Source organism: Penicillium cataractarum (genome assembly GCF_028827025.1).
Source record: "Penicillium cataractarum strain IBT 29864 chromosome Unknown utg000005l, whole genome shotgun sequence".
NCBI lineage: Eukaryota > Fungi > Ascomycota > Eurotiomycetes > Eurotiales > Aspergillaceae > Penicillium > Penicillium cataractarum.
The window spans coordinates 896885-918886 of NW_026622741.1; the positions used below are offsets into that span (position 1 = coordinate 896885).

General features: G+C 45.1%; 5 protein-coding genes across 5 annotated transcripts; 4 read left to right on the forward strand and 1 right to left on the reverse strand.

Moving 5' to 3' along the window:
- Positions 1–1035: 1035 nt before the first annotated feature.
- On the forward strand, positions 1036–1635 carry N7496_006057 (uncharacterized protein; the record flags this gene model as incomplete). The annotated part of the gene is made up of 1 exon (XM_056698986.1): positions 1036–1635. One exon carries the CDS (start codon positions 1036–1038, stop codon positions 1633–1635), a length of 600 nt encoding a protein of 199 aa, XP_056554399.1.
- A 2286-nt stretch (positions 1636–3921) lies between these two features.
- N7496_006058 (uncharacterized protein) lies at positions 3922–5886 on the forward strand (the record flags this gene model as incomplete). Its single annotated transcript, XM_056698987.1, has 3 exons — positions 3922–4399; positions 4461–4780; positions 4849–5886. Coding segments are annotated over 3 exons (1836 nt in total), but the record flags the coding sequence as incomplete, so codon positions are not given.
- Positions 5887–8273: 2387 nt separating this feature from the next.
- On the reverse strand, positions 8274–11387 carry N7496_006059 (tetratricopeptide repeat protein; the record flags this gene model as incomplete). The annotated part of the gene is made up of 3 exons (XM_056698988.1): positions 8274–11031; positions 11079–11229; positions 11291–11387. The coding sequence occupies 3 exons, from the start codon at positions 11385–11387 to the stop codon at positions 8274–8276; spliced, it is 3006 nt and encodes a 1001-aa protein (XP_056554401.1).
- Positions 11388–19351: 7964 nt separating this feature from the next.
- N7496_006060 (DUF2786 domain-containing protein) lies at positions 19352–19540 on the forward strand (the record flags this gene model as incomplete). The annotated part of the gene is made up of 1 exon (XM_056698989.1): positions 19352–19540. The coding sequence occupies one exon, from the start codon at positions 19352–19354 to the stop codon at positions 19538–19540; it is 189 nt and encodes a 62-aa protein (XP_056554402.1).
- Positions 19541–19887: 347 nt separating this feature from the next.
- On the forward strand, positions 19888–20163 carry N7496_006061 (uncharacterized protein; the record flags this gene model as incomplete). The annotated part of the gene is made up of 1 exon (XM_056698990.1): positions 19888–20163. One exon carries the CDS (start codon positions 19888–19890, stop codon positions 20161–20163), a length of 276 nt encoding a protein of 91 aa, XP_056554403.1.
- Positions 20164–22002: the final 1839 nt, after the last annotated feature.

Consider the following 22002-nt stretch of genomic DNA (forward strand, 5'->3'; position numbering starts at 1 on the left):
TACGTCCTAGATGTTGACCTGTCTTCTCTGACAGTAACTTACATGGCCCGACCTAGATATGAAATAGACTTTAACCACTTCAGGCGAATTGTCTCCCTGGGAACTTAGAGGCTTGCTAGCGTACTTGAACAGAAGCTTAGTTCTCGGAACAACGGGGCCATCCAGGAATTGCATTAACTGTGTAAGTGATATTTGGCTGAGAACGTTTAATTTGTCTAGATTTGTTGGCTAGAAAAAATGAGCCTTGGATACCATAATATAGTAAGATTTAAACCTTGATTGGTTGCCTAAACCCACTTTGAGTTACTTAAACCCCTGTCGAGTGGCTTTGGGGTGGCCGGAATTACGTTAGGGGAGTGCGGTCGCTAAATCAGCCAGTTTTTGTTGGAAAAACGCCACCCCTCAGCTCGACTTGTTAATCCAGTAACCCTTCAGAGACCTCGTAGAACATTCCCTAACAAAGGTTTAAACAGATTTGATGGCCTAGCGATCTGGCAAGATCGCCTCTAGCTGGTTTTCTTCCTCACACTCGCGCCCTTCATCCGCGCTTGTTTTTACCCACCATAAGGCCGCGCCCGTGTTTAGAACAATGCTAACCATGGTAGGAGGTCGTGGTTCTTTGCTCTACAGGATAAGATATCAAACCATGGATTCTGTGTCTCCTCCGTGCGAACCGTGTGATCAAGCCTTCTCTGAAACGTAAAGCAGATGACCATATAAAAGCTCTTCCGCTCTACGATGGTTGGCGGAGCCATTGGATAAGATAATCCACGCGGGGAGAACCCATTTAAAGATCGCATGACATACCTTCATCTTTGAATGGGCCAGACCTTTTGGACAGGACGAGACTCTGGTGTGAGTTCGTACTTTTGGTGTTATGGTTTCTGAAGCCGGAAAACTTCGCCATCAACAAACACTATGCGAGTTTATTTAATGCACCATGTAGTAGCCATCAGCCTAGTCGCCGAGTCAGTCAGGGTTTTGTTATTTTCTTATTTCTCAGCACATCAATTCATTTCAATAGGCCCAGCTAAAATGTCTAAGGCTGACGACTGCCAAAGTCCTAACCCGTCTCAATTTCACTTCAATGAGGTGGCTGCCGCCCTTGCAACAGCTTTTAGTCTCCTCACACTCTTGTTCTACATCTGGAACATAGGGTGTCTCATTTCCAGTACTCCTCAAACACATAACTCTCCGAGACCTCACAAACGTGAGAGACACGAGATAGCGATCAACCCTCTTTCTGGATTGATTGCAGCTGTTCTTGGTATCGTCCTCATATTTGCGACCTGGCCACAGCCACTGGAAGGAGCATCTCTCCTAGTCGTTTTACTAGCACAGGCAAGCGTTTTGGGATGGCAAGATCATGATCCCGACTCTATCTGCAAAGATCTAGTGGAGAAGGTGCCAGATGTGCTTGCTGTTATTGTGGCAGCATATGCTCTTGGGGACGCACGCAAAAAATACCAAGATGCCACTGGAAATACATTTATGGAAAAACATGACCCTCGAACCGAGATGATCCTCGCCTATGTTCTAACTGCTGCGGGTGCTGTGCTTGGCTTTTTTCAAGAACTGAAAATCACACAAGATGGTATATCAAGGGACGACCAACAGCGCGTCTGTAAGTTGTGATCCGTCTGTTGAGGCCCAGAAAACCAATTGACAATCTTCTAGTGAGCATATACTCAATGCTGTTTTTCATCGTACAACTAGTTATCGGTGTGATTACCATTGTCTTTGGCGGCTTCACCCTCCCTGATGGATGTGCAGTGTTTAATACCCCTAAAGTCACTTCAATGGTGGCCCTTGGCATTGGGTGCCTCTATTCTCTCGTCATTGTTTCGGTGAGGTCACGTTTCAAACCAGTGAGGGATTGACTGCAACGGAAGCAGGTAGACCATAGGTGTACTGTACTGGGTCCTTTTGATTTAGAAAAGCGGGCGAGGGATTGGTTAATTTATACACACGCAGGGTGAGTGAAAGCAAAAAAAGAGTGTGTAATTATCTATCGAATTTTGTTTTTGAAGGATTATCTGCGGCAGATTATTTGGCAGAAAAGAGCGGTCAGCTAGGGGCCAAAGACTTTTGCGGCACCACTGTACTAGGGTCTCTTAGCGGTGGCGCTACCGAGTAGAGAGAGGGTCGCGCCAGTTTCGGGACAAACTGTCCAACACGGGAAGAGTGACGGGCAAGAGCGAGTAGCTTCGGACAGGCTTGAAGGCAGTGAATAGGCTAGACGATCATGCTATATCGCCTTTAGCTCCCCAGAGAATGCGAGAGATGTCTTCTGCCCCAACCCTTCTGTGTTGTCTGGAGTTCCTGTGCACAAAAGGCTGCTGGCCTAACCTTGGCCGCGTTCTCCTTAAGTATCATTGAGATACTTTGGCCACTTTCAGCAGTCAAACGCATGGATGCTGTCGAGATCTAGTTATTTCCGTTCGATGTCCATTTAGATGGATTCGGCCAACACTTACAGGAGTCTATTATCACATATTTTCTTAGGTCTATAATCTAGTGAGCGTTTTCAATGGAAACGGCGGCCACTTACATATAGTGTTATTGTCTGCCAATGTTTACTTAGCTCTGCATTGTAACAAGGATATTGAAATAAAGATGAGGACTTACAGAGGTTGTAGTTTCGAAGACCCCGTAGCCTGGTACCGTGCACGGTAACGTAGACTCACAAGTAAATCCGGGGATGTCAGAAGAAGTAGTAGCAACAATTACCCCAGTAATTGTAGCCTGACCACAACAGGGCCAGCCATTATCACAGCCTGTGTGAAGACTAATTGTGCTAACAGCACCAGGACCGCCACAGGTACCACCAAGACGCAAGGGGAAAGAGTAAATATTGGACAACCCGTGAAGGTAGATAGGATAGTCGTAGGGCAAAGCCCATTGATATTTGGGCAACAAGGAGGAGGCCCTTGTTGTCCCGGGGTAGGACAGGGTATCTCCCCGGGAGGACAAGCACGCCGTAAGTATAGAGCATCTCGATGGCCAGCTTCATTAGGAGATGCTATAACGGCATTCAGGATGCAAAGATAGACAATAGAATGTTGCAAATTTTCTGGCCATTTTTCGGATACTTCCTGTGATGATCGAGCTGCACCCCTCTAAATTATCTTTGCCTACCAGGGTTAGCACTCTACAGCATAAGCACAGCCTGTTGTGTGATGACTGGCGGGTGCAGTGCAAATGGCTGTATCTGATACGTGAAAGAAGAGGGGTAAGGACGAACTGGGAAAGGCAGGAAGGGAAGTGGATCGTCCCGGCGATCATGCCAGATCGCAAAACTCTCCAAGAATTCTGTGAAGATTCTCCCTTCCCATTCGGGTTAGCGCCTTGATGTAGTCAGCTGTGAATTAGGAGTAAGTCGCCCAATAGGATAGCAGCGTGCTTCCCGACTCTCACAAAGTCTCCTGTAGGTGTTTTATGAAACATTACAGTATTATTACGATGACTCATCTATCATGTAAGTTCATTACAACTACTGTTTTGCCGAACTTATAGAGCGGTAAGCTAAAGAAGGTTAGCGTATTTCGGATTTATTCTCCGGGAATGAAGTCGTAAGAGTGTGGAGGTTTAACCGATTTTGAAAACTACTGTATCACGGTCCAAAAAGGTGCCGCTGGTTAGTTTCCAATCGTATTTGGTCCTTGGGCTTCTATTCATTGCAAAACTCAGGAAAATGAGACAAGGATTGCGACAAAACCTTTGATAGGCCCCTTAAACCAACAATCCTCACTTTCATAATAAAACTGGAATACATTCATGTTAACAAATCTTTGAAAAAACCACCAGAATTTTGTCCTGATAAAAAACGGATCCTCAGCGAAATAAGACAGTGACTCTATAAAGGTACCAAAAATTCCATAGTTCTTTTTTGTTATACAAGTGGCTTGAAACATTTGAAGGATGCCACGGAGACCGCGAAGAACCCGGGAACGTAGGCGGCGTCTCTCTGAAACGTCAAAACAGGCGGATATTGAGTTTAAAGAGCGCGAGATCGCCGATTATCAGAACAGCTGCTTTCAAGGCTCCGCGGTTGTTCGGCTTTCTGATTTATCGACAGGGCAGGGCTGGTGGAATTTGACCAACGACGGGCAAAATGTCGCTCGGATGACAAAAATCCTAAATATACAAGGCTGTTTACGTTTGAGCCGAGAATACCACGTTCCGGTTGTAGTAGATTACCAGGACTGGTATTCACAGGTTTACTTCGAAGAGCCTACGTTGGTGTCTGGCCTAGGCCTCCCTCAATTAAGAACTAGTCGAGACTACTCATTCTTTGCATTGGACCACAAAAGCCTCATCACTGCGGCTCGAGAGAAGTTCAAGAGAATGGGCGTTGATGAACCTTGGTGGGTGATCGACATATATGTCGCCGACACCAGTAAGTGCACCGTCTCGGCCTGCGTCAATTACCAGACAGGAATAATCAATTCGTTGTCTAGACGCCGACATCGCTCTAAAAGATGAACTTGTACGTACTCTTCAAGAAAGCTTTTCAAACGAATATAGGCCTCCAGATGGTACTATCTACAGAAATATTCGTTTTTATCAAGGGGTTTTCACTGGCGTCTGCAATCAAGTGGCAGAGGATTATTGGTGGGCCGTTTTGGATTCTGAGCCCGGAAGTCGAAAGGGAGACTATCTGCGGGCACTTCATAGAGACCTCAGAGATTCTTTCGACTCTCTGCTGCCGATAACTGGTATTTGGACTGGCTTGAATATTGGGGTGCTGCACAAAATTAAAGCTATGAAATGTGATGAAGTATGTATGCCCCAAGCCCGTCGAAGAAGATAAAGGTTCGAATAGGGACTGACTCTAATTTCCCAAAGCCAATTATTTGCTATTTAGAGCACATACGACAAACATTTTCAAACCTTGTAGACGGAGATTTAGACCTTCTGTCGCATATTGATGCGTCTACCGTGAGGCTCATTAGATCCCGGGCGCCAAAGGTTTCTGCGCAAGATTTGAGCGAACTTGAAGACGAATGGAATAAAGGAACTTTATTTTCTTCCATTGAAGATCATCAACGTGGTATAATCTGGGAAAGGTTAAAAAACATAGACTTGCCTATTCCTACACTCGAAACCTTCTTCCAGGACATTTTGTACCTGGAGGTTGGTCAAACAGTCATGAAACATTTATGTCTCTCCCCACCCAAAGGAGATACCACTATCGACAAAGTTCTGAGAAGCCAATATACCGAGTATTCGATTGCTCCGGTATCAGCAGCTTACCAGGAACGAACAACCCTACCTGAAAAGCTTTGTGATCTGTGGAGATTTAGTCTCCAAAATGGGTTTGAGCTAACTAGCAAACGGCACCACTATCGCCGCGTCCCACGAAAACAAAAAGATAAATCACGGGCATATCAACTTGGTCTCATTGAAATACCAACTCGCGATCCGTTGCTTCTGCTACAACATTTTCTATCTCTAGCCCAATCCTACGGGTTTGAAGTCCCTACAGGTGAAGGTAATCACTTCACTCCACCTGATCTTCCCCAACCCTTGCCGTGCGACTTCCCTCCCGGTGACGATGACGTAGATATTGAACGAAGATGTGGCAAACCATTTACGGACTCTATAAACGCCGATTTATTTGCATTGTCAAGAGAATCACTGAGAAGTGCCTGGATGGATGAGCGGGTTAGCGCAGGCTTCGTTCGGCGATGTGTCTTCCGAGCATTTTTCTCATACCTTAACACTACGGCTACAAGCAGCCCAATTCAAGACTTGGTAGAGCTAATCGAAGACCAGAACGGCAGTATTATTCAAGGGACTGATAGTTTGGTGGCATCCGGCAACTTGGGGCTTGCAAATTCTTTTTCACATGAGACAGGCAATTTTGAAGTCCTTCCAACTCCGAGTACATCCGCCCAAGAGGATGAGTTCTTTTTAACATTTGGCAATGTGCCCTAGTAACTTTGTAACGTTAGCATTTATCAAATTGAGCTATAAATATCTATCGGTATTTCTAAAGTCTCTTGGAGACTAGAATCATACAGTAGCAACCGGAATTGCATGTTTTCAAGCCCTAATCACATGGCACGCCAAACTTTATATAGGTCCTTCCGTATTTAACTGGAAGACGCGCGCATCGGCCCTGAAACGATGAAAATCAATGGAAGGTAAAATAATGGTGAGGGTAGGAGGGAAGGTGAACCCGGGACATTCTATATAGTAGCATACATAGTAGCATACTCTCCTCATCCTGTGATTCGTTGACACTGCTGTGCGCGCATGACCCTGCCCCGTGTGATCCACTTTGATCGAGTTCCTGAACTAAGAGTAAGTTCTGGTTAAGTTCTGGAATCGTCAAGTTGTTATTGACATTGGCATGCTTCCGGGGATACTTTCGTGCGCTCCTAAAATAGTTCGGTCTGCGAGTAATTAATAGCGGGTTTTTTTGGAAATTGTACATGGAAGGATGTTTTGAAAGAAGTACAGTACTCTTGCCGAATGGGGACAGAATATTTCTTGATAGATATTTGCTCCCATGGAAGCACCTTTAGCATGTAAGGCGTCTCCCAATGTAGATAATATGTACCCACGGGGCATTTGATTTGTTTGTTTAGACCTAGCATCTTGAATCATTCTTTGATATTGTTGAAGCGCGTCGTCAGTTAGGTAACACTTTTGACTAGATATGACCATTAGGGGAAGTCAATCCTCAAGGAAGGGGATTACGCAGAGTTTTTCCCGGGTCAAAAAACGAACGTCATGTTATAGTTTGATAATACCTCTTGCTAGTCCTTGATTGAATCTGAGACGCAAGGCAATTGCAATTGTCATGGAAGGGTCTATTTTACCCCTCCTTTCTATTTTTCCTCCTCAATTCAATTATATTTTAGGTCTCAATTTGCGGAGCCAGGGATGAATTGCTTCAGATATTTACTGGCAAAGGGTCCCTTGAATATGAATGGTAATTTTCTTGGACTCTGAACACTCAAGTTTTGAATTATTAACACAATCGCACATCAAAATCGAACCATCAATTATATTATCATAATATGAACTTTTGCAGACGATCTCTAACACAACGACATATTGCTGAGGTCTGTAAACCTAGTCAAATACCCTATTTAATCATCCCGGGCCAGATTCTACCCTTCAGGATGTATCTCATGATCTAATTCTTTTAAAATGTCAAACTCGGCTAGTGATGACAAGGGGGACGCAAGCTCCTCATCTAGTGATTATGAACTGGATTCAGACACGTCTGACACCCTAGACGGAACCTATTCTGATCATGAATCAGCATATGTGCCATCGGAAACAAGCGAGGATAGGGAATTTGTAGTCTCTGATACAGACGATATATCCTATCGTTCGGAGAGATCCTCCGACAGTGGCGTAACGGATCACTTTACTATTGGAGATATAAGCGAAGACATTGCAGAAGTAAGCTTCAGCCTTCATATACGGTATCAACAGACTAATTGCTTACATCATCCTGTTAAGTCAGCACGCCTAGGACAAAAATGTCTCGTAAAGACGATTTCACGACGGACCTTTCTTCGAAGTGGCTGCCGAGAAACTCACTACTTGGTACTCTGGTCTTCGTGGGAGACTCGGGATACTATTCTCACTATTGTCGACGGATTAGAAAATATACTATGATGATGTATCACTGTCAGGTGAACCATCAGAGACTGCGCACTAAAGCTGAAACCTAGAGAAAATCGTAGCTATATGTGAATTTCCCAGTGCTGTGATTTGAGACTGTTGCTGCTCAGAAATAAAGCCATAACATCGGAAATGATTCCTGCACTATCTATAAGAAGTTCCAAGTTGATTTACAATCAACTTAGACTTCATGCTGTATATATGGCTTCTGTGTATCCCCCCGGAATGATAAGAATTAAGCCTGCTTTTGCATTACAGGATGGATCGAAATCAATTTCACCACTTAAAAACAGAGATTCTTTCTTAAGCCCTACTCTGAAACCCGCTAATCTATATCTGGCTTAGTCTAGTTTCGGGGGGCTGAATCGTATCGAAAGATAGTATCATGGAAGACTGAATCGCATAAATATTTCGAAATACTGTTACCATTAATACGACCATGACGTTGTCCGTTAGCTCGCTCGTGCTACCTCACTATCGTCACCTTCAGTAACAATATCCGCCATAGCTCTGAGGTGAAGCCCTTTCCCTCAGTCCTAGTATAATAAGATATGCTGGCGAATTAATTCGAGAAATTGGCAAATTGAATGTACATTACTAAGTAAACATCTATTGTATTCAAGCATCTACCTCACATAGGCATTGACATTCAGCGCCTCCGTTTCCCATTCCAGCAAGGACTCAGAATTAGATACCGTCTTGGGATGATTAGGCCCTAGTATCTGTTTCCGCTTTGCTAAGCAATTCCGCAGCAAATTGATAGCTTCGGAATCGTGACCTGAGGATTTCCAGGTGAAAGCGAGATTTGCCATACTCGCCAGCGTGTCGGGATGATCCTCGCCGAGCTTCATCTTGCTCTTCTCCATCACCTGTACTTCAAGCTGCCCGGCCTCTTTCCATCGGCCCTGATCCCCGTACGTCGATGCTAGGTTGGCCATACTCAAAAGCGTATCGGGATGATCCTCGCCAAGCTTCTTCTTACAAGTCTCCATCACCTGTAGCTGAAGTTGTTCGGCCTCTTTCCACCGGCCCTGATCCCCGTACGTCGATGCTAGGTTGGCCATACTCAAAAGCGTATCGGGATGATCCTCGCCAAGCTTCTTCTTACAAGTCTCCATCACCTGTAGCTGAAGTTGTTCGGCCTCTTTCCACCGGCCCTGATCCGCGTACGTGGCTGCTAGGTTGCCTATCCTCATAAGCGTATCGGGATGGTCCTCACCAAGCTTCATCCTGCTCTTCTCCATGACCTGCACTTCGAGCTTCTCGGCCTCCTCCCATCGGCCCTCATTGCACAATGTCAACGCGAGGTTGGCCATACTTGTCAGTGTAACGGGATGATCCTCGCCAAGCTTTGCCTTACGAGTCTCCATCACCTGTACTTCGAGCTGCTCGGCCTCTTTCCACCGACCCTGGTCCCGGTATGTTGATGCTAGATTGGCCATACTCAAAAGCGTGTCGGGATGATCCTCACCAAGCTTCATCTTGCTCAGTTTCATCACCTGCACCTCGAGCTCCTCGGCCTCTTCCCACCGGCCTTGGTCCGAAAATGTCGATGCTAGGTTGGCCATACTAATCAGTGTATCGGGATGGTCCTCGCCAAGCTGCTTCTTACGAGTCTCCATGACCTGCACTTCGAGCTTCTCGGCCTCCTCCCATCGGCCCTGATTCCACAATGTCAACGCGAGGTTGGCCATACTCGTCAGCGTAGCGGGATGATGCTCCCCAAGCTTCATCCTGCTCTTCTCCATCACCTGCAGCTGGAGTTGTTCGGCCTCTTCCCAACGGCCTTTGTCGCTGTACGTCAATGCTAGATCGCCTATACTCGAAAGCGTGTCTGGATGATCCTCGCCGAGCTTCATCTTGCTCATCTCCATCACCTGTACTTCGAGCTGCTCGGCCTCCTCCCACCGGCCCTGGTCTCGGTACGTCGATGCGAGGTTGGCGATACTCGTCAGTGTATCAGGATGATCCTCGCCGAGCTTAGTCTTGCGAATTTCTATAACCTGTACCTGAAGCTTCTCGGCCTCCTCCCATCGGCCCTCACGCCAGTATGCTGTTGCCAACATGGCTGTGCTATCGACAACATCTTCATGGTCATCACCAAATAGTATCATCCTTTGACGTCTTGATTTCTCTGCCATTTCTTTTACATCCGCGATGATACCGCTTTCAGACGCATACCATGCTCCTCTATAGAGCAACGTAGCCCACTGTTGCAGACACGTGGGTGATGCTGGTCGTTGTGACATTGCGGATTTGACATGGGGGAAGATTGACCTGCACTTCTTCCAATTTTCGTATTCACCGGTGGGAAACTCGTCGAACAGGGTTTTAATAAATATCTCTCGCAACTGGTTTATTTGTCCATGAGATTTCAACCATGCGCGCATAGCCAGTTGCACCAGCCGATGCATCATAAAGAAAGTGCTGCTCTCACTAATAGATATAAATGAAAAATCCCTTAGTGTCGCGATATCATCTTCAAAGTCGGGGCCGATATCAGATTCAGATGTCTCCCAATCGCTAGAGTCGTTCTGAAGCTCTGAAAGTGATATGTCATTAGGATCAGGTTGATGCCGGATGAGGTATTCCGGTATCCCTTGCCGATCATAAAAGCTCATGAGAGAAAGCAATCCCGCTGCAGATGGTTTGGTTTGGTGTATATAATCGAATGATAGTTGCCACGTCACCAGAATCGAATTACTTGCCTCCCAGTCTCGGGAGAGGTGACTTGCCTCCTTTTTCAGAAGCTTAATTGCTTCACGGTCATTCTCTTGGAATTTTCTCAGGTATTGTGCTACCGAACAGCGAGGCGCCCTATTTCGAATATAGCTAGCAGCCTGTACGATCGCTAGCGGCATGAATTCCAACATCTCTACCAATTGCTGGCTCTCGAGGCTATCTTCTGGCCGATCCGTTTTCTTTTGGAAGAGGTCCAGCGCCTCAGATCTTTCCATCGGCTTGACATCAATGAGGTCCTTGACATTGACCATTTTCAACGCGATTTCTCGACTTCGACTTGTTAAAATAGTGAATCCATTTGGTCTCCGAGGAACGTATTCTAGTAGTGGTTTAGTAGGGGTATTTGTCGGCCCTTTCGTCGGGTCGTCTTTTCTAGCTGGCGGAATTGAGCAAAGGAATTCGTCTTCGACGTTATCAATGACACAGATCCACCTCCCTTTCTTCTCATCTCGGAGAAAATTCTCCACTTGTTGAAATATGTTGACCCCGGGGTCCCGACGCCCGGCAAGTTTAAGTTCGTCAGCGATATCCCGAAAACTTTGCTCGAAGCGGGCCTCGTTGCTCCCGTGGAGCCAGAAAACCCATGTCGCTGGCGATTCGGATCGCACTATATAGGAGTATTCGATAGCAAGTTGTGATTTCCTTCGAGTTGTGAGCAACGGGTCGTATATAGGTCGCTCTACACTTACCCGACTCCGCCGAGGCCGACCAGCGCTGTTCTAGACCCCGGGACCGTGCGTTTGTGATGAATTTGATCAACCAGTGTGTTGCGACGGACAAAATCTGGATCACGCGGGAATGGGACAGTTGATAAGGGGCTGGGCGGAGTTTCCGGTCGCTCTAGTTTGGGAAGTGATGGTTAGTCGGTGACAGTTGTCGTTTTTGGGTTCTTGTGCCTTACCAGGAGGATGAAATTCTGCATGAATCGAGCCGTGGTTATTCCCAATCTGAAGCCCGAGGTTGTTGCCACCGAATGATACAGATGCCTTGGATACCATGATCGACAAGTATATGTCTGCGCATCTCATGTGAAGGAATGTCGTCTGACACTCAGCCTGAAGAGGGGTAAATAGGTAGACACTCACGTCATCATCATCATCATCAGGTGATCACGGCGCTAAGAAAGGGAAATCAGACTGGCGTTTAGTCCACATCAGCCTGTGGTACTGTAGGCAGGGGGTTTAGCTAGACCTTAGACCAAAGAGGGAAATCCATTTGCCTTGTTTGCAAAATCGACATGCTGGAAGCCATACCAGTTTCATACAGAATCTATTTTTATGTTATTATTTACGCCTGTACCACAATACCGCCAAGACACGGGATCAGGGGTAGTGTAACCGCAATAGTCATAGTAGGTTTCGAAGGAGGGTTCGAGATAGAATCTCCGTGTGTAAGTGGTGAATCTGATTTCGATCCTCCCTGTACAACGCCCAGTCAAGAATAGGCGTTCACACTGAAACTGCTACGAGACGGCATCGATAGCAATTGTTGAATTTGATGGAAAACACGAAATTTATCTCTTTCCACATACGGGAATTCAAAAGCTAACATCAATTCTTAGCCTTGTAAAGCTTAGTCGCCAATGGTGTCGGTTAACAGGGTTCTTCAGAGACTTCGTAATGTAGTGTACATCCGAGAAACTTGTAACTAGAGCGTATCAGGATCTAGTTTCAGTCACAAGAAATGGAAATTTACACATAAGTAGAACGGGCAGGTTCATTCTTTTTCAACCAGCCACCAAGCAAGTGTCGCTCAACAACATCCAACATTTCGATCGTGGCCCATATGCTGCAGCAGGGCGGATGCGGGACGATTGACGGGATGAAATAGTGCCTGGTTTCGATATTACTTGAAAATCTCTAACTTTTTCCACAAAGGGAATAGCGAATACAAAGAGACCATTGCAGTCCATCCCCGGCATTCTGTCATCTGTTCTCAGTGACGAGGGCCTAGTGCCAAACTCGACCACTCGGAACGGACTTATATTTCGTCGCTCAAAACACCACTAAGAGTACTGGTTAATGAGTCATACTAGCGAATCAAAAAGATATCAATAAGTCTAAATTGGTATGCTCTTCACACGGAATTTATGTCGGCATAATATCACTAATTTTGGCGGATGTAAAGTAAATATTGCCTTTGTCCAAGTATTTACAAATGCTGCTGGCTGCTGCTCACCCAACATCCCACAAGTTCTTAGGTCACTTATCCTATTGTCGATTGGTAACTTCTTGCTATAGATATGTCCGCTCACGATATGCCCGAGAAATATGGCGTTCACCAAGTCCGAATTTTCAGACGTCATTTTATCAAGTTCGCCGACGGACCTCCTCTCGCAGAGCGAGAAATAAAAGAAATCAGGCCATTAGGCACAATGGTCATGCAGCAAGGAGAATATATTCTGATTTTATTACAGTATCAATATAACATATATCCCTAGACTTGGGTGTACGCTAGCATAGCGCCTTGTACTGCCTCACTTCTTTTCTAGCACGTAGTGCCCAAACTTGCTCCCTTTTCTACGTATATTTAACTAGTTTGGTGAATTCTCTCTCAAGTAGCTCGGTAAATTATCACACGGGAGATAGATTGTCACCTATGGTGTAACCGCCAGAGATTTTCAACAGTCAATATTAGTAAGAATGATAAATTCACCGGGTGCGGGGGTGCATCAACGACACGTTAGTTACAAATTATGTAACATGTGTAAGTGACCAGTCAAGGGGTTATTGCAAAATGAGCGAGTTCACGTAATTCCCACCAAGTATTCCATCCCAAGAACCATCGTAAATGCGATATTTTGGATTATGATACTTCAATGCACAAGGGTTAAGATAAGATACAGCATATTCAAGTGTCAAACAGCCACGACACCGAACCGCGCGGCTCTCAAGGCAATGGACTTAGACACATCCAGAAATTCAGGAAGAATAAGTATACTAAATGGGAAATAATCAGTGTATAATTCCCACTTCATGTAGTTTATCCCTCTTTTGTGTATCCCTGGTAGTTCTTTTAGCGATCCGTGGTTCGCGGATCTAAAATTCTCGAGGGCTGTATCAGCCGTTTAACCAAGAACTTGGTAAATTTTGCGCAACAATAGTTTTATCTGGGAATATTACCACATGGAAACCCAACTAGGGATCTAGTTATATGATGAATTAGAGTTGGAGATCTGATCGGTTCAAAAATGTGTACAACAACGGGCGGGAGGGTTTGGATTCGTGAGCAGGCGGGGCCGGGTCCATTTGCGCAAACGATCAGTGGTGATTGTTATGAATCCTCAGAAAAGCGAGAGATTTCTCGATATTGGGAGTCATCGGGAGTTAAAACCGTTTGTTCATGTCCAGTATAAGTGGGGTCATTCCTGACATGCGGCAAACGTCTGTAGCACAAACGATGGAGAAAGAAAATCCCACAGAAGATCACTGCGGCGCTGGAAATGCTCCCCAAGATGACTGCCAGGGATTTTTTATGAATAGGCATTGACATTGCACTCCCAGCCAGCGTGGCCGCCAAAGTTGTACTAGTGGTGTGTGTCAAATCAGTGGAAATCGTCGGATGAGAAAACCCAGTTGTTATAGTAGATGCCTGTCCCTCCTGCTTTGAGTTTGACATTGATATAAACAGATCTGCAGAAGGAGCCGAGAGAGTGGTTTGTGCTTGGTGCGTCTGTGGTATTTGTTCACCGTCTTTAAAAGGGAACGGCGAGTGAAGAGATGATGAATATCCGACATTTTCTTTAGCATTGGTTTCACGATCTAGATGAGAGTCTAATACATCCAAATCTAATGATATACGTCCCACTGACGCATGAGCTTGTCGGTCCCCTCCCGATGCTTTGCTTATCGGGAGAAGATTGTTCAACGCAAGAGTCTGACTAATCTGTTTCGATGTAGACACCGCAGTAGTTCCATCCACAATTAGTCCTTTAGAGAGGAAACTCGTCGAGGAATAGGTGGGCATGTCAGTAAGTGCCTTAAGATGTAAAGACACATGGGGTGACGGTGTTATTAAAACATGCATAGATAACTCCGTGGGAACATTTTCCAGGGTAGTAGAAGTACCAGGAGCTGCCTGGTCCTCAACCCGTGATATGGACGTCGGTGCCTGCTCCTTGCTACGCGCATTCGTCATTCGGTACGGATTCTCCACCGAATCAGTTAACTCAGGTCTCTGCAAGGTGAAGGGTTCCGATTTAGTCGTCAAAATAAATCCATTTCTGTTTGTTTTGCTCACGATGATGGAATTCGACTTCCAAGTGGGATCATCAACCTCAGCTGACTGGGAGTGTGAAAATGTGAATGAAATTTCAGATGATGTTGGTGGCGATCCGTGAAAGGTGATTTTTGATTCCTGCATACCACAACATGATTGCGTTGATCTGGAATGGGTGGATACTCTAGGCAGCGTGGTTTCTATCCACGAACTCACGGACGACAAATTGGGTGCTCGCTCCGCAGTCTTGGATGCATAGATGACCGTCAGACTTTCACTGTATGATATATATGCCAAGACCTGATCATTGCTCATTGGGTCTGCCATCTGGCCTGAACTATTTGACATCCTAGCTGACGCGAGTCGGTTCCTTGTTTCTTGTTCTGAGCCAGTAGATGAGGTAATTCCATATTTGTGTGTTAGGCTGGACGTGGGCGCGTTGCTCCAAATGGAACCAACAATATTAGCCGGCTGGCGGTACGTTGATGTGAAAGAAAGATCCGACGATGCGGCCTGGGACCCGAGATGCGAGGTCTGCCATGTAAGCGTACATAAATCTACCTGAGTCGAACTCCGTTGCACGTGTGAGGCTATTCGTTCTATATTAGAAGTGAAAGCCGAATCTTTCAAGGATAATTGGCTCCTGAAATGTGTTAAACATGCAACAATATTAAGATGCAGAATGTGGAATATTCACGCACTCTGTAATCGATAGGGGCATTACAGTGGATATATTGGAGTTTCTAACTGTATTGGCCATTTTGGCACGGCTATCCAAAACCTTGGGTGCAGTGGCACATAGGAAGTTGAAACTGCTACAACAGCTTGTTATATGCAGCTTATGATCTAAGAGCGAGTAGATTTCATTTTTGCTACAAAATTGTGTAATTTGATGGGTGCCAAAACAGACGGAAGTCACTTTTTACTCGAAGTTTTCATGTTCCTCAGAATTCAAAGCGGTTCTCAAGATCAACAATTTGGACATAAGCTGGGGCGTTAGTGGAATCTTCCGCCATTTTATTCCTCTGAAAAGATAACACCCAACTTACAGCTGGACGCCATATAGCAATGGCCAATTGAAGCAAGAAATCTCAACAGTACAAGTTACTGATCTATTGACGGGAATGGCCTGTTTGGGCTATTGAATACCGACTATTTACAAGTAAATGGGAAAAGCAGATTGAAAAGTAAATAGCATGACCCCAGTATGAAAATGGAAATAGTGTTTATGTTAAACACCTGTCAATAACGGGACTTCATGGTCGTTGAAATACCCATGGGAAGAATGCATACAAACGAATGGATGAATGCACGTTGTAAGAAAGGTGCGCACTAATCAAAGAGGATGAGTACATATTATGTATCAGATTGTAGTGTTCATGTGTGCTCAAGTTATATATACCCGAAAATTTTGGCTAGACAACAAGCTTCTTCTAATATCTGCTTGCATCGGTTTCAGAATAGGACATGTGCAATGGACCAAGAAATTGTCCCTTTATGTGGCAGGGCCTTCGTAGGCTGTAAAATGTTGAATAGGGAAAGATAAATTGGAAGTACTGTATTTTATGAAATTGTATCTAAAATGCAGAGAAAATAAAATTCCAGAATAAGCTTGACGAAAGGATGCAATCTGATAGCTGGTCCCTGAAATTTAACCGTGATATAAACTAAAGTCCACAACGTTTGAGCAGCTTTGTCGCTACCTTTAATCGTTTCGAATTCACCTTTGTAGCCAACCTTAATTTCAGAGAAATTGGCATATGCTGAAGAATCAATGGCAAGGCATGCAAGGCCTTATAGTAGGCCGGATAGTGGTATTTCAACTCCTGAATTAGAATAGCAGACAAGTTTGGGCTATTTGGCGTATTTTGCCTCACAAGATCGCCTATCCAACGTTGAATATAGAGTTTAGTGGTAACTTTGTTTACTCTCTGCTGGTGTCGGGAATTGGATACAGTATTTCCAGGAAGTATCTCTCTGCATTCCTCTTTCATCTCTTTAGCAGTCAAAGATGGTCGAAGGACGATTTCTACAGCCGACTTGAGTATGTCAATTGTGGCGTGTGAATGCTTGGCTTTCTCTGGCGATGCATTGGCTTCTCCATTTGACAAGAAAAATTGAAGCATCAACGCCACAATTTGGACAGGGGAAATAGTAACTCCAGTGCCTGCCAGTTTCAGACTTGAAGAGGTCCGTTCATCACTGTGCAGTCTAAGCTTCTGGGAGGTTTGCGTCGTACTATGCTCAGTGTCGGGAGTGCACAGAGACAGGGCATCTCCGCTCAAATCACGCTCAAGCTCCTGTGAATTTATCGAAGTCAAATCCCTATAACTTAGTACTTCAGGCTGGGATGGACGCATTAGAGTCGGATCTTGGTGATCCAACAGGAATAATTTTATGAAATGACCACTGCAATGCTGACAATGAGATCCCGTGGATTATTTAACGGTAAAGTGGAAGCCTGGAAAAGAAATGTAATGGTCTAGCCCAAAGCAGATAGGCAAAAACGGGCATAACATAGCGGTTAATCAATTCCTCTAAATACATGGTAGTCGCACGAAGTCCCTACAAACAAAATGAATTAAATAATTGAGGACGTCACTTCGGATGGATGGATGTACCGCAAGCACCATAAAGCCGTAGATTTAGGGAATGATTTTTACCAATATTTTTTCTCATTCATTCAATTGATAACCAGGAATATCGGAAACTCTTATTAAACCATTAGCAATAAGTTGCGGTATTCACCCTGGGTGAATTCAAGGATGGTGGCCCATTTCAATGTACTGAGACGCAAATTTAAACTCTGATTTTTTCCATATATTCTGCAGCGTCCCGAGCTTCGGCCCTTTTCATATACCAGAAAGAGCCTGCGGGTAGCTCATATGAATGGTTCCAGTCATGAACCGCGTAAAGCAGGAACAACTACGAAAGCGTCGGAACAATCTCTTGCGACGCCATAATGATTTCTGGCGCCTGTATGCCATTCGGAGCTGGTTAATAATGGAAATGCCGAATGGGCGAATTTATACATATCATTCTCACCCTGGAACTCCTGCTCCAACTAAACAAGACATTGTAAGAACTACACAAACATACCTGGAGTGAACTGATTTTGACGGGTACAGGAAAATCGTTCGCAGCGTGCAGTACACAGAACACCTGCTGACTACACACCTACTATTCCGTCTAATTTGGTGATTCCGAAGCCCCCAATCTTCAATTTTCCAGACCGAAGAAGCGACATATGGAATGTCATTGACTGTAGATGTGATGGTTCGAGGGAATAGTACCTTTTCAGTTACAGTACTGAAAGCCAGATCAATAAAGGGATCGTTTGCACCAAATTGAGGGCCACCGTAAATGCTACATTTTTGGTCATTGGTTTTTCTCAGAAATGATACCAGCATTTTATCCCGCAAGATAAATAATGCATTCGAAAGTGTTTAATCAAATATGCAATTCTATTGTAACGTAGCTTCTGGTAATTACCCAATGGGATGGGGGTATTCGTGGAAATGCCTCAGGAAAGGCAATGAACACGGAAATATCGATTGGGGGATGTTATGATCCTTCCAGACGTAAATTCCCATACAATATAGACTGGGCCAATACAGCGTTCCAAAATCGACCATGTTTGCTCCGAAAGTAGGTGACACTGACTGCAAAGCATACCTTTACAGTGCATAATGGACCTTTCCGTCGCGGAAAACTCTCAATTCAAGACAAGCATCGTTCGAAATTAGAAAAGTCTAGTTTGTGTTTTTCACGAGTCCTATCAAGGAACACATATCAGACAATGCATGCAATGATTAGCTGTGAGTGAGGCCGGAAGTTCCAGAACGGCAGACACATCAGACCGCATCCGAAGTTGGTGCACCGTCGTAAATGCCCCCAGTGCAAGCATAAAGTCACGACACTTGAAGGCCTTGAACATCGCAGAGGTGATATTAATTGAAGTTGGCAATTACAGTCACTAGCGAAATCTGCTTCCACCCCAAGGATAGCTTTTCTTTTGATTGGACATCCTTATTGACGGATGCAGCGTGATACTGTTTGATAAGGTCAAGAGCTTGGCGGCAGAACACATCCCAACCAACTGGAATTGACGTCTAATTAGCCGCCCTCACGAGGCACATGAAAGACTACTGGTTTTTCATTGGTGTTTGTCGATTGGCAAGTCATATTATGTTTAGCAGGGATCAGGTCGTGCCTAATCAATCGCTGAGTGTGTTGAAAAACGTACTCACGACCATTAACCGGCCCTTACAAATATTACCGGTTACGCTGGATGTGCGCGACAGAAGAGGTGATTTGCACTGTCCTGTTTCCTGAGGGCCGTGGTGAAAACAGCAAGACCTTGTGAATTTGTCAGATTTCAAAGGCCATGACCAGGGACAAAAGTGCCAATTATTTAATACAGTAACCCTGAGAAGTGCCACCGGTGTAAATTGCCCTGACAAGTGTCAAGTATTGAAAACACCATAAATATTGGAGAATACCAAAGGCGCCAAAATTGTGCATTGGCTGTCGACCGTTGACCCAAAACCCGCCAAGAAATTTGATTCCACGTAAAATATACTTTAGTACGTTCTATTTACGCGCTACTATGTGTATCAAAGATAGGACCCGTAAAATGAAGACTCATTGGGGACGGAAAAAAAAATACGGCGGGGTCTCCTTGTGGGATGAAAAGTACTTCAATGACCAGTCCGCACCCTTTGATTAAACATATCGGATCAGTATGGCACCCAAGCAGCCTATTCAGAAGGCAACTGTTATCAAAACCGCCTCAGAGAACCAACCTCAAACAGCCTGTCATATCAATAAAGCCGTTTTGGATAAAATCCAGAAATGTCTGAACCGCGCCTACCATGCCAACGTATCAGAAGCAGAAGCCAAAACCGCACTCTTTCTATCTCAGAAACTATGAGCGAACAAAATGTCACCCAGGCGGATCTTATGGCTAATGATAATGGAAGCAAAGCGCAGTACGGTGGAGAGCAATGAAAAGATTGCAGGCTGATCACGGAGGGTTATGAAAGAAGCCTTTGTTGAAAGACTGGCGACAGCAATGTGTACGTTCTTTGACTGCAAACCTTTTCGACCGATTTCGGCATCTATGTGGAGTGGTCATTTTTTGGCATCTCAGACAACACTGTCGCAGCTGCAGTAGCTTTTGAAATGGTTCACAATTTGATTTTAGAATGGGCATGTTCCTACAAAGGAGGCGGGCCTACATTCAGCTATCGCCTTGGTGTGGCTGACGGGCTCATATCTATGGCAAACTGGGAAAAGCAAAAAGAGCTTGAAGACGCCCAGCGCAATGAATTGGATTTCATTGCAGATGAGAAGCGTGGTCAATCAAAGAAAAAACAGCCATTTGCCGAGCAGGAAAGAGCAGCCTCCTCAATCAGAGTTCACGAAACACTGGCCCCTGCCAACGATGAAAAAAATTCGATAAGTTTTGATGAATCGGAAAAGAATTCCGATAGTGCTCGAGACGATGTTGGCAGCCTGTATTTCCAGCCCGATTTTAGTATGGATGATGCGTAGCACATTGAGCCATGCGATGATGTGGATGAAATTATCAACAAGTACATGAAACGGGAGCCTACCGAGCCACTGAACCCCCACGATATTCCCCTGTCTCTAGCTGTGCCAGATACCCAAGTGAAACCTCAGTTTTGGTCTTCCACCCAAATGGCCTCTAGCCGGAGGTCTGAGATGCAACTTGTTCAGTTTCGAGCAACCTCGGAGCAAGTTGCAGATGATTATCTAGAGCAACAGAATATCAAGCTCCACAAAGGGAGAACGCGAACATTGAACATCCGAGACAGAGACTCCTACAGTCGAGGCCGGCGAGACAGTTCCAAAATCAATGTTCGTCAAAGAACGCTGAAGTGAGGAGTGTTCAGCCTACTTCACACATCAACGCTTTTCCCAAACAATCCGTCCTCATTTGTATTTGTCTTGGTCTGAGGGGGCCAAGATCCTACGCCATGGAGTCTTATTTGGACTTAGCGGAAGCATGATTGGTCAAAATGTTTCGAGTGGTGTGAGTTTGAGAGAATTTTTGAAGCTGTAGCTAGTACTGAACATGTCCAATAGAATCAGCTCCTTGACTGATTAAAGACCAGAGTAGTTAAACTTTCTTCAGGGTTTGTACCATCCCGTTGTGGTGTGTTATGTCACCATACTCTGAGTCTAACCCGATAGCCCGAATACCGTCGTACACATACTAAGAGGAATTGGCGGACGATGAACATCCTATCCCCAAAGGCCCTTAGTAGTATTCGACCACCCCTTAATTAGCCGGCCTTTCCTTTTATATCATATCCAGCGGTCGGGAAGCCATTGTTAGAAGTTGCTTCTCCTTGGTGAGTCGGCCTTTAGCGACAAGTTCCCGTTCTTCCGCTTTAAATCATTTACCTTCAGATTACACATAAAGAGAAAAATAATGAAAAATTTAAATAATAAACCAAAAAGTACTATGCATTACGTAATATTTACGGTAATTTAGGTATACTTTCTACAATCTAAAATGCCCTATCTATTAGATGAAATTCTCGCCATCGGCGGTGGCCGCACGGAAACATTGCGCCGGCATGAGACTTTGAAGATTTACATCGTACAATGAATACTCTTTCCATGTATACTTTAAGTACCTCTCACCGCTAGAGCGACTTGCTTTAAAGTATATTTTGCTGTCGATACCATTCAATACCTTGAATAGTGATACTATATTATGGCCCCTTAAATAAATTTTACACTAATGCGTTGGCAACAGGGCCCGAGAGAAGAAAACAAGTCTGTGGGGAGGAAGCCGTTTTTGCTATCGACTGTAACATACAATCACATCACTCGCAAGAGGAAGGGACAGTGCCAAGGGAAACTCGTCATGCATGGCAATACCATCAAACCCTCCGTAACTACCAAACAGTTAGGAGTCGTCTTCGACCACGAACTACGATGGAGGCCACACGTACAACAAGCTGTCAAACGAGCCACGAAGGTTAACATCACGCTTGGTGGGCTACAACATCTACGTCCAGAGCAAATGCGACAGCTCTACGAAGCGTGCGTCGCACCAGTCATCGACTACGCATCAACCGTCTGGCATGACCCCCTCCGAGATAAGACGCATCTCCGGCACCTGCGTAATGTACAACGGACAGCACTCATTCGTGTCCTATCCGCATTTGGTGCGGTGGCCACAACAACGCTAGATGTAGAGGCACATGTACAACCAATCCATCTTCGTCTTCGCCACCGTGCACAAAACACTATTACGAGACTCCACACCCTACCACAGAAACACCCTATATGGAGCACCCTGCTCCGAGCTCGAAGAAGACGGAACAATTTGGGATCGTAAACTAGGTTGCCGCTAGC